Source organism: Panthera onca, chromosome F1 (genome assembly GCF_046562875.1).
Source record: "Panthera onca isolate mPanOnc1 chromosome F1, mPanOnc1 haplotype 2, whole genome shotgun sequence".
Classification (NCBI taxonomy): Eukaryota; Metazoa; Chordata; class Mammalia; order Carnivora; family Felidae; genus Panthera; species Panthera onca.
This window is the reverse complement of record NC_138355.1, coordinates 42306284-42318614: the sequence shown is the minus strand read 5'-3', so window position 1 is coordinate 42318614 and position 12331 is coordinate 42306284. Positions and strand designations below refer to the sequence as shown.

The 12331-nt window shown below is 34.5% G+C and overlaps 1 protein-coding gene across 8 annotated transcripts in view; it reads right to left on the bottom strand.

Annotated features, from left to right (window-relative positions):
- Nucleotides 1–12331, bottom strand: part of CAMSAP2 (calmodulin regulated spectrin associated protein family member 2) — a 113002-nt gene that overhangs the window by 31724 nt on the left and 68947 nt on the right. For all 8 annotated transcript variants that reach the window (XM_078440834.2, XM_078440827.2, XM_078440829.2 and 5 more), the window contains one exon: nt 8034–8117. In XM_078440834.2, the coding sequence (XP_078296960.1) occupies nt 8034–8117 (84 nt within the window). The remainder of the gene's footprint in view (nt 1–8033; nt 8118–12331) is intronic.

The following is a 12331-nucleotide window of genomic DNA, read 5'->3' as shown; positions in this document are numbered from 1 at the left end:
CAAAAAGAAGGAAGCCACTGAGAATGTGTCAGGATTCCAACGGATAACAGAAACTTCAAAAACGGGTTTTCTTCTTTTTGAGACTAGAAAAATCCATTATATGGAAACTGATAAAAAGCAATTTATTGCCAATTATTCAAAACAGGAGAGGTGTGAAGGTTCAAGTTACTCCATATATCTTGTAAAATATTCAATGTGACTTTTCACTAATTCAGACTGCTCTGGCCTTCTTCCCACCTCTTCACTGACCTAATTTAGTGATAGCAATCCTATTCAAGGGAATAGGAAAACCATATAGATTGGCTATTTGAAGGAAATATGACTAAAAAAAAAAGTAAATATACTAAAAGAACAAATAAATATCTATGCTATTCATGGTTGTAAACTCATACTTCAATAAGTTCAAATATACAGCAAAATTTTCTTGCTGAAGGACAACTGTATTTCTGAAGTGAATAGCAACTTCCCCTCCTTTTACTTTTCAGAGAACTAGGCAAACAGCAACTTCAAATCCTGTTTTAAGATGTAATTATGAGACCAAAACATTTTAAAAGGCCACAGACAAGTGAAAAATTTCTTATTTTTATTAAGTCCTTACTGATGACAGGGGCCAACGGGGGCAGTTCAGATTTTCTGGAATAGTTCCCATTTCCAGCATTCCTTTGCACTGTCTTCAACACACATATGTATGACTCATCGTAAATTCTGGTTAGTTGTTTTAGGACTTGCCATTAATACTCCCCAAATAGCTCTATGTCATCCTCTGGGTATCTATGACCTCTCTGGGATTTGGGATAATTCCTGAACTTCTTCTAGGTGTTCTCAAGCCACTTTGGGAGGATGCTGGTTTGACCGGGCCTTTCCTGGAGACCTCACAAAGTTGGAATTCTTTAAGGAGTTAGTCAGAGCTGTGACCTGTCACCTCACGACTCGTGAGACCGAAATGTCTTCTCTTTTGTAGGTCTGAGAGCTATGCTGCACTGCCAACAGGAGTGTAAAATGGTACAAACCCCTTGGAGACTTTGGCACTAGCTACCAAGACTACAAATGCATTTACCTTCCAATCTAGCAATCCAAGTCCTAGGGTATTTACCCTGAAAATCCAAGAATACAGAAGGACATTATTCTTTGTAGTATTATTTGTAATTGCAAGATACTAGAAAACACTTAAATGCCCATAGGAAAGTGGTAGAATAAACTATGGTACATACACACAACAGAGTACTGTGCTGCTGCAAAAAAAGGATGAGGAAGGTATCTAGGGACTGTATGGAGTAATTTCCAGGATATACTGTTAATGAACAACACAAATTGCAAAAGATTAAATATATTTTGTTAGAGGAGAAAAAACATATTTTATATATATATATATATATATATATATATATATATATATATATAAAACAGTATATATATCTGTTACATATCTGTTACCTATATATAAAACAATATATAATACTGTGATTTTTATATATATATAAACAAAAATGAGGATAAACCAACTGGTTACCTACAAGGGTTAGCAGGGAGTGAGGGGAAGGAAAGAGGTAGAAGAGATACAGGGAGGGAGTAATACCTTTCTGATTATCACTTTTGTCGAGTTTTGACTTTTGGAATTAATATAATTTGGAAATCATATAATGTTCTATATATTCAAAAAAACAAAATTAAATCAACAAGGATGGTGCAAAAAAGTCACTACAACTAAATGAAAGCAGAAACCAATAAACCCAAATATATTTCAAAGGAATAACCCAAGCAACTTCAGAACACAGTATTTTGACCATATATTATCAATCTAAAGAAAGAAGAATTATATTGTACTACAAGAGATGATGGATGTTAACCAATATACAGTGCCATATGTCAATTATATCTCAATAAAACTGGGAAACATATAAAAGCATTATAAGGGTAAAACAAACCAAAAAAGAAGAAGAAAAAAGAATTGCAAACAAATCTTAAACTCCTTAGTGGGTTTCTTTTTCACATTGGTATACACATAGAGACTCTGAAACTATTATATACATATTGTAGTACTGAGCAAATTAAAATTAGTACAGTTGACCTTGAACAATACAGGCTTGAAACTGCACAGGTCACTTCCACATGGGTTTTTCTAATAAATACAGTACCATCTTGGAAATGTATTTTCTCTTCCTTATGATTTTCTTAATAACATTTTTTCTCTAGCTTACTTTATCATAAGTATTCAGTATAAAACACATATAACATACAAAATATTTTGTTAATGAACTGTTCATGTTATCAGTAAGGCTTCCAGTCAAGAGTAGGCTATTAGTGGCCAAATTTCTGGGGAGTCAAAAGTTATAATCAGATTTCTGACTGCATGGGTGGTTGGCACCCCTAAGATCCTGCATTTTTCAAGGGTCAAATGTAAATATCAAAGTATGTCATCTCAAATTACTTACTGTAAAAGTAAAAATAATAACCATAAAGTTAAGAAACCAGACAATATCTTAACCAACTAATGAAAATCAACATCACCCAGTAGGGGCAAATGGGTATCATGTGCCTCTTGATATAATACTGTGAGAAGGACACAACTTATATAGCATTCCAGTCTAAAAAAAACAACCCCTCAACTTAATTATGAGGAAATATCAGAAGAAAACAAATGGAGGGATTTCTTTAAAAATGTCAAGGTCACGAGCAAAAAAGAATAGCTAAAGAACTAGTCCTGTTTAAACACTATAGATATGACAACTAAATACATGACATGATCTTGTACTGAAAAAAAATTATAATGTACAATTGAATGCAACTGGGACAAGTGACAAAAGTGGAATATAGGCTCTAAGTCTGATCAAAGTATGATACTAACATTAAATCACTTGTACTTTGATTATATAAACAAACAGCCTTCTTCTTAAGAAATACACCTTGAAGTACGAAGGGGTAATGGGATATGATGTGTGCAACCCTCTTTCAAATGTTTCAGAAACATTTACATACATATGTGTTTGTGTATGATGTATATGTGTGTGTGTGTGTATATATATACACACATACATACCTGTATACACACACATAAATATATAGAGAAAATTAATGCAGCAAAATGTTAGACTGATGAATCTGGGTCAAGAGTATACAGGGTTCTTTTCTATCTTGAAACCTTTCAGAAGTCTGAAATATTTCAAAATAAAAGTTCTTAAAAAGCTACATTAAGGGGGCACCCGGGTGGCTCAGTCAGTTAAGCACCTAAGTTCGGCTCAGGTCATGATCTCACAGTTCGAGAGTTTGAGCTCCATGTCAAGCTCTGCGCAGACAGCCTGAAGTCTGCTTTGGATTCTGTGTCTCCTCTCTCTCTCTGCCCCTCCTCTGCCCACACTCATCTCTCTCTCCTCTCTCTCTCTCTCTCTCTCTCTCTCAAAAATAAACATTAAAAAAAATGTTATATTAAGTCTATACCAGTCCAAGTCTTTGTTGAGTCTGTATCCAACACCACCTATATATCTGTTAAAGAAATCTGTTCTACAATGTTCTTAGGCAAAGATGAAAATCATAGTGCTAGCATACCTAACTCATATTTACATCTCTCTAGGGCAAGCCACCTTTGTAAAATATTGCTTGGAGAAAAAAATATCACGGTATCATCTCTGAATTTTAAATATGTTTAAAATGCTAAGTTCCTCATTTAACTATACTAAATAGGTTGATAATACAACACAGGCATATTCTAGATTGGGAAGTTGCTTTACCAGTAACCACAAGTAAATGACTATGAAAGAAAAATAGTATATTGGCAATAGGTATAAAGAAAGAATCAGCATTGACCACAGAAGTCCACACAAGAATAAACTATGATTATAGAATAGAATCTTAGGGATAGAGTTCCTTAAAAATGATCTAATTTAGGCAGGTGAAGTCTTCAAAATTATTTGACTGAAATAATGGTATGAAAAAGAAACCAGGTAAATAAGTCTAAGAATCAAATCAAATGATGTATCTGAGAATGATGTACTATATTATAACTTTAAATGTTTTATATATTTATATATGAAATAGGCAACTTCATCAATTACAAAATTATAGGTTACAAATCAATGTTCCCCAAAGCATGCTGCAAATAACAGTAATTCCACAGGATGTTAATAGAAGTCATTCACAGAAGAGGTCAAAGATTAAATACATTTGAGAAACAGGCTTCTTATGTAGGCCTTCAATGTACTAAAATGGGTTGTAACATTTTTAAAGGGGCACAGACAAGGCAGCATTTCCCAAATGTATTTGACTTTAGACTCTTTCTTCTGGGGTGCCTGGCTGGCTCAGTCAGTAAAGCATGTGACTCTTGATCTTGGGGTTGTGAGTTCAAGCCCCACATTGGACACAGAGCTTTAGAGCTTACTTAAAAAACAAACAACAAAAACAACTGGATTTAACAAAACTTTTAAAAAGTTGATGTTATTTTAAAAAATCTCTTTCCAATAGTATCTAAAGTACTGTTTGAATAAAAAGAATTTTAAAAGTTGGTCATAGTTTTTAATTGCTAAGGAACTCGGGTCAAAGTGGAAATTCACATACGCTGAGGTAATCAAGCAAAGATGTAGAAGCATTCACCTACTGTCTCACTGGGGAAAGTGTGGTCTATTTTGAGACTATACCTTTAAATGAAAAGCAACTAGAACTCAGTTAATTTCTTTTCTCCAAAGGCAATTCCTTAATCCAATTCCCACCCTTCTATAAAATATCTCACCAGTATTTCTGTTTTAAAAGTGAAGAATGTTGCACCGAGTAGACATGTATCTTTTAACACTGTGAGAAACAAACTTTACTCTCTATAGAGCTACTACTGTAAATTTAGGAATATAAACCCATGAATATCCAAATGGTCTACTTACCAATTCCTAAATATACATTTTCCTTGTAACTTATGTTATTCCCTATGACCTAGTGTCCTCCTTTGCAAATATCATAAAACCTACTAAGGCCATGTTCAAGTCCCACATCTTCTAGAAAACCTTCTTAGGTATTCCACAGTTATCATAAAACTACAAGTAACATATACACATATGAAACTTTATGATAACCGACTGCTTAATATTTTCACTAACCTTTTGCTTTGAATTCCTTACTTTTACTAATATATTGAGAAGGAAAAATTTGAAAATCATTTTAGTCACAGAATTTAGAAGCCATTTAATTCAACTTTAAAATTTTTGCAGATAAAGAAAATGAGGCCCAGAGAGGTCAAGTGCCTTGGTGAAAGTCATGAATTTAATCAGTGGCAGAACTATTCTACTTTGTCTATACTCATTTTGCCATAGCACTCTGTACAAACCCCTTAAGAGAATGAATGTTGGGCTTCATGTCATGGCTATAAACTTTAGAGATCTTTTACGTAGGGTTGCCAGATTTAGCAAATAAAAATATGAGATGTTCATGCAACTACACCAAAAAATTTTTGGTGTTTATCTGAAATTCACATTTAACTAGGCATCCTCTTTAGAATAAAAATGAATATTAGAAGCAAAAGAGCAACTTGAAGAAAAAAACAAACAGAAAATAACATTAGTAAACTTTTTAAACAAAACATTTTCCTAAAACATGGCACTACTTAAAATGCCTTCCTTTTAAGGACACCAACCAATCCAACAGTCAGAAATACACCATTAGCAGATTTAACAATCTAAAGAAAATAGCTTTGGAATGCTACTTTTCATCCAGCATTAACAATATACAGTGCAAGTATCCCTCAACGTATGTATGTATTTTACCAAGAAGATGGTTGTAAAAAAAAAGTTTCATAAAATAGATTTTATTGAACATCTAAGTTGGGAATAGGTGGGCAAGGACAAAAAGTAAGAAATATCATCCAACACCATGGGCTCTGTCTATAGCTGGATAAATCATAGAAAACATGGCTAGCATCTGGGTCACTAGGCAAGCTAGCTTAAGTAGGTGGAAGGCATGGCAACTTCCTACCAATCGCATAGCAATAAGGAAGAGCAAGTCATTCTCTCATCCCTAAAAAGAGGACAGGGTCAAGAATGTTGCTTTTGTAGGAATAAAAATCAAGAATGAAATGATTAAATTTCCAGCCAAATCAACTAGTTCGAATGCCAAAAATCTCACTGCTAGGTAATAGAGACTGCTTTCCCTAGTTTATGCTGTCACAGAGTGATTCTTCATGATGATGATACCTACTTTGCAGTAAGACTATGTAATGTAAAATTGACATTGTCAATTTCACATAGATTTCACAGAGATTCTATCAATGGGAAAAAAAAGAAAATTCATTTGAAAATAAAAACATGTGTTGTGCTAAGATAAAAATATGTATTAATCCACATATTTAAAAATGAATCACATTCATTCCTTCATTTACTCAGTCATTCACTTAACAAATACTGGTTGTGAGGTTAATATGTGAAATTGCATGGGGAAGTGCTATTATAACACAAAGTGGTAGTGGCGTCTGGGTGGCTCAGTTGGTTGAGCATCCAACTCTTGGTTTCGGCTCAGGTCACAATCTCATGGTTAGTGGGTTCAAGCCCCTCGTCGGGCTCTGTGCTGACAGTGCAGAGCCTGCTTGGGATTCTCATTCTCTCTCTCTCTCTCTCCCTCTCTCTCTCTCCCTCTCTCTCTCTCTCTCTCTCTCTCTCTCTCCATCTCTCTGCCCCTCCCCTACTCATGCTCTCTCTCTCTCTCAAAATAAATAAACTTAAAAAATAGTTTTAAAAAAGTCAAAGAGGTATAATACAAGTAGTGTCCAGATTCCATATAGCTTTTAAGAAAAGTAAGGCTTACTTACTCTGGTCGGAATATAAATGGCATTTTTCCCCCAACAGAAATAATGTTTATTGGGTCCTATGCCAGCATATAAAATCCCTATTTAGTTCATGATGTGTATGCAGTACTATAGGATTTAATCATTTAAATATCATGGAAAAAGGCCATTAGTATTATAATTTAGGATGATGCCATCTAACTTACTCCCAATTAGTTCCAGGCACAAAACTGGGGGCAGAGGTTTCAACTCCTACGGGATGAGAAAGAGAAAAGGAGGGAAACTAATAGGAAAGGACGGCAATGGCGGGAGGTGGGGGAGGGTGAGGAAGCAGGAGGGAAGAGAGAGGCAGAAGCTGGTAGAAGGCAGGGAAATGGAGTATGTGATCTGGGTGATGAAAAAAAAGATTTCCATTCTCATGTACCTTTAGGGGGAAAGGACATCAACAAAGTTAGGATGAAGAATCAAGTATGGATAGTATTTTCAGGAGCTAGTCAGTAAGCTAAATGAGGGAATTCACTGTGATGCCGAAACATCAAGTTCTGACAAAATTTTAGGTGGTCTCCCACAAAGTTTTCTGTTGCAGTTGATAATACACAAAACAGCTTTCCCCTTCCTTCCTTTTTTCTCTTTCTCTTCTTACAGAGGTATCAGTGACCAGGAGCATTAGCCCAAAATGAATAGAAAAACTGTATAATAATAAACTTTAAATAATCCAAATTGGAAAATAAGGTCGCTGAATAATTATAATTTCTTACACCTCAATTCAAATGCTACACAACATGATTAAAGAGCTCTCATTATAACAAAAACACAAATTTTCAAAGAAGGAAACTCTAAAAGCCACACGAATTTTTAAAGAATGAATCCATATTAATGTTGCTTCTTTCTTCACAGAATAACCATATGTACAACCTACAACTACTGGAATATATTTAAAAGGCTGGTCTTAAGAGAAGTCATTGTAAGGCTGGTACAGTGAAAATGTTTTCTGTTGTTTCATACACTTTGCCAAAGGCAAAGTCATTGTTTCTGCCAAGTACTCCACAAATTGAGTTCTAATCATTAACAATTTTTCCTAAATACCTCCACCCGATTAACCTTCATTTTGCACTTCTACTCACTTGGTATTTATGACCTGCTTTCTAGGGCACACAACACCACCAAAAAACAATTTAATGAACATATCTATTAATTAATATATGTATTTCCCAAACAACACATATATGTGAACATACATAGTCTCATAAAGACACCTTATTTTCTTTGAAATATATACCTTTTGACCTCCTGGAGCTTCAACTGTGTGATGTTCTTTCAATTTCTGTTCTTGTTCCATAATGTCTTTCAAATGCTCATTTACCTTAAAATATAAAAACACTAATTTGAATTTATATTCAAATATGATGATAAAATAACATGCACCTTGAAAGGCCTGTGGTCAGATCTCTGATGTCAAATATCAGTACTATTCAAATGAGAAAGTTTCATTTTCCCAACCAGAAAAAAGTATTTTACAAGTGTTTCATTTGATATTCTGAAATTAATTCATTAATTTATTAAATATTTGTTGAGTACCTACTATATGTCAAGAATTGCTTAGAGTGCTAGAGAAAAAAGGGTACTCAACAACTTCTAATTTTAATGCTTAGGAAACAATAAAACTTTATTTTTTTAATAAATTTTTTCTAATCTCTTATAAAAGAGATTAGCAAAAAAAATTATTTTCCCTAGAATTAATGTTTTCTTATTGTTAGAAAACACTTTAGGAGGGGCGCCTGGGTGGCTCAGTCAGTTGAGTGTCCAACTCTTGATTTCAGCTCAGGTCATGATCCCAGGGTCTCGGGATCAAGTCCCGTATCGGGCTCTGCACGGACAGCATGGAGTCTCTTTAAGATCCTCTCTTTCCCCCCGCCCCCTCTCTTTCTCCCTCTGCCCCTCTCCCCCGCTTGCACTAAGAAAGAAAAAAAGAAAAGAAAAGAAAAAAAACACTTTAGGGTTTTTTTTCAAATGGCACAAAGCATTATTTTATTTTATTTTCAATTCCAGTATAGTTAACATACAGCATTATAGTTATACAAGTTTCAGGTGTACAATACAGTGATTCACCAATTCTATACATTACTCTGTGCTCATCGAGACAAACTTTTTTTTTGGGGGGGGGGGGGCCGGGGAGGGAGGGAGAATCCCAAGCAGGGTCTGCACAGTGAGCACAGAGCCAAGGCTCAGAACCATGAGATCATGACCTGAGCCGAAATCAAGAGTCATTTAACTGAATGAGCCACCCAGGCACCCTAAAATAAGTATATTCTTAATCCCCTTCACTTATTTCACCCATTCTCTTCTCCCCCCGATAATAATCTGTTTGTTCTCTATAGTTAAGAGTCTGTTTTTTTGGTTTGTTTCCTTTTTTCCTTTGTTTATTCTGTTTCTTAAATTCCACATGTGAGTGAAATCATACGGTATTTTCTCTTATTTCACTTAGCATTATACTCTCTAGATCTATCCATGCTGTTGCGAATGGCAAGATTTCCTTTTTTTTAGTGACTGAATAATATTTTATTGTGTGTGTGTGTATATATATATATGTATAGAAAACCCTTTGAATCAAGTTCTTAATCTGTAATTTCATAGATATGTCCTTGAACCATGAGCGGGTTTTAGTGCGGTCATAATGCCACAGCTAAATTAGATGAAAAAAATTTCTGTATGAGAACTTTTCTGGGAGAAGGTTTAATTTATCTCCCAAAGATTATTCAAACAGTCCATAATCCAAAAAGGTTAAGAAACAGTCTATGTACTGCATAAAATATTTCTTAAGAATAGTTTAAACAATTCTGGATTTTGAGCTAATAATTTTAAGGTCACTCTAATAATAATAAAGTTCAAATTTATTAAGTCTGGCACTCTGGAAAACATTATGCCATTATCAACCACTATAACTCTAAACTAAATCAATAATTTTCTGAACTCTTCTATTGCCTAAAATTCAGTTCAGTGGCTAAAAACAAATAGAGAATTTTAATTTATGATAAATTTAATGAACAATAGTCACTAAGAGTCTTCTATACTCATGATATTTCTAAGGGGTTGTAAGGAATTTAATCAACAAATTTATTTTGGCACGTGAATCTGCAGCGTTCTAAGATTTCCTAGTTGCTCTCTTACTTCGATCATCGGTTTGGTTAAACAAAATAGAAGAGACAGCAGAATTAGAAAAGACCTAGCTTAGATTCAAAACCTGTACTTACAAGCTGTGACCTCAATAATTTCTTGATACTTCTGAGCCTTAGATACTTTTTAATAAAAGCTATTTCATAAAGCAGTTGGGATATTATGGCTCTAAAATGGTCCCCACTGAACCCCTGGAGTGTGGGCTGGACCTATATTTCTAACCAACAGGACACAACTAAGGTGACAACTAAGGTGATATCACTTCAGAGATCAAGTTACATAACATTCTAATTTCCATCTTGCTAGCCAACTCTGGCTGGCTTTGATGAAGCACGCTGCCAAACTGTTAGCTGCCCTGTGGAGAGGCCCACATGGCAAGAACCTGCCAACCTTGCCTTCAGCCCAGAGACAGTAAGAAACTGGGGTCCTCGGTCCAACTGCCTGCAATGGACACTGCCAACAACCACATGAACTTGGAAGTGGATCATTCTGTAGTCATACGTTGAGATAACACTACAGGTCTGGCCAATGCCTTGACTGCAACCTGGCCGGACTCAGAGAGGATGCAAGGAAGCAGGGCCTGGATCTGTGACCCACAGAAACTGAGAATACTGAAATTATTATAATAAATAGGTGATTAAATAAATAAGCAACTGAGAAAACACAGAGGACAACAGAAATAATATACAAAATATACCAAGTAAAGTACATGATACATAGCACATGTTCCATAGATTCTCATAAACAATATATCCTCAAAGTTACACCAGATAGTTAAATCTCTATAGGGGCTTTAACAAACCTTAATAAAATACTTTAAGGTGATGTAATGGTATAAGTCATCCTAAATACCAAAATCATGATAATGAGAAAATTTTACATGTTGATAATTCATTAACTTTCATAATAGAAAAAAAGAAAACTACAAGACATGTTGCAGACATGACAAGACATGACATGCTACTTAACCTACCTGGGTACCCAAAACAGTGAAGTGAAATAATTAGCTTATTATAATAATTAGCTTTATGAATATAATAATTGGCTTATTAATAATTATTAATAATTAGTTCCCAAATGCTGGTTAGAAAGTTCTACTACTGAAGTTGAATCATGATATTTTTTTGTACATCTCAAGGAAAAAAATTAAAGGGATGTGATGTATTAGAGAGCTCATCATGACTCAGAGGGAGGTCACCATCTGAACAAGTGCTGAGGACTAGTGAACTAGACAACAAAAAACAATATTTGGCTTTAGTAGTATGAATTAGGTAAAAATAAATTTGTTAAAATGATATATTAGATTTAAAATATCTATTAATTTAAAAATATACATTAGCTTTTAATTTTTTCATTTTATTGATTGATTGATTGATTGATTTTTTAATTTTATTTCAAGTGAGTTAATATACAGTGTAGTCTTGGCTTCAGAGGTAGAACCCAGTGATTCATCTCTTACATATGACACCCAGTGCTCATCCCAAAAAGTGCCCTCTTTAATAATGCCCATCACCCATTTAACCCATCCCCCACCCATCTCCCCTCTAGCAACCCTCAGTTTGTTCTGTCGGGAAGCCTGACTGACTCAATCTATACAGCATGTGACTCTTGATCTGGGCATTGTGAGATCCACCCCCACGATGGGTGTATAGATTACTTTAAACATTTTTTTTTATTTAAAATACAAATAGTAATGTGTATCCTTGCCTTAGTATAAGTCTAAAGTTATTCAGTATTTTACCTTCCTCGTGAATAATACAAAAACCTCAGAAAGCCTTTAAATCAAATCATACCCTTTCATCTCCATGCTTTTTCATTCAGAATTATAGTTTGCTTCTTATGGGCCTCAAAATGAGATATTATGATTTTTTATAATACTTATTTAGATTTACACAAATGTGTAACAATTCTGCTTTTTATCATCGCTTCCTACATCCCACCTCTTTTTTCTAGGTTCAATTTCTTTCTTACTGAAGTACAATCTTTCAGTAGTTCTGCAAAGGTGAGTAATGAACCGCCTTTCTTTGAACAAATCTTAGTATCACCTTTAATCTTGAATAAAAGGTCTAGAACCCTAGGTTCATTATTATTTTTCTTCAGCACTTTGAAGACTTTGCTACATTGTCTTCTGTGCGCAAATATTACTACTGAGAAGGCTACTACAGTCTAACTGCCATTCTTTTCAGAGGCTCTGTCTTGAATTTTTAGAGTTCTGAAGATTTATGATATGTGTCGGTATGGATCTGTATTAATTTATCCTGGTTGGAACTCATTGTGATTCCTGAATTTGAAAGTTTGTATCTTTCAATGGTTGTAGAAAATTGTGTATTTCTTCAAATATATTCTCTCTTCCCCGCTTCTCTCTGGTAATCTCTTTTTGGAATTCCAATTAGGAATTCCATT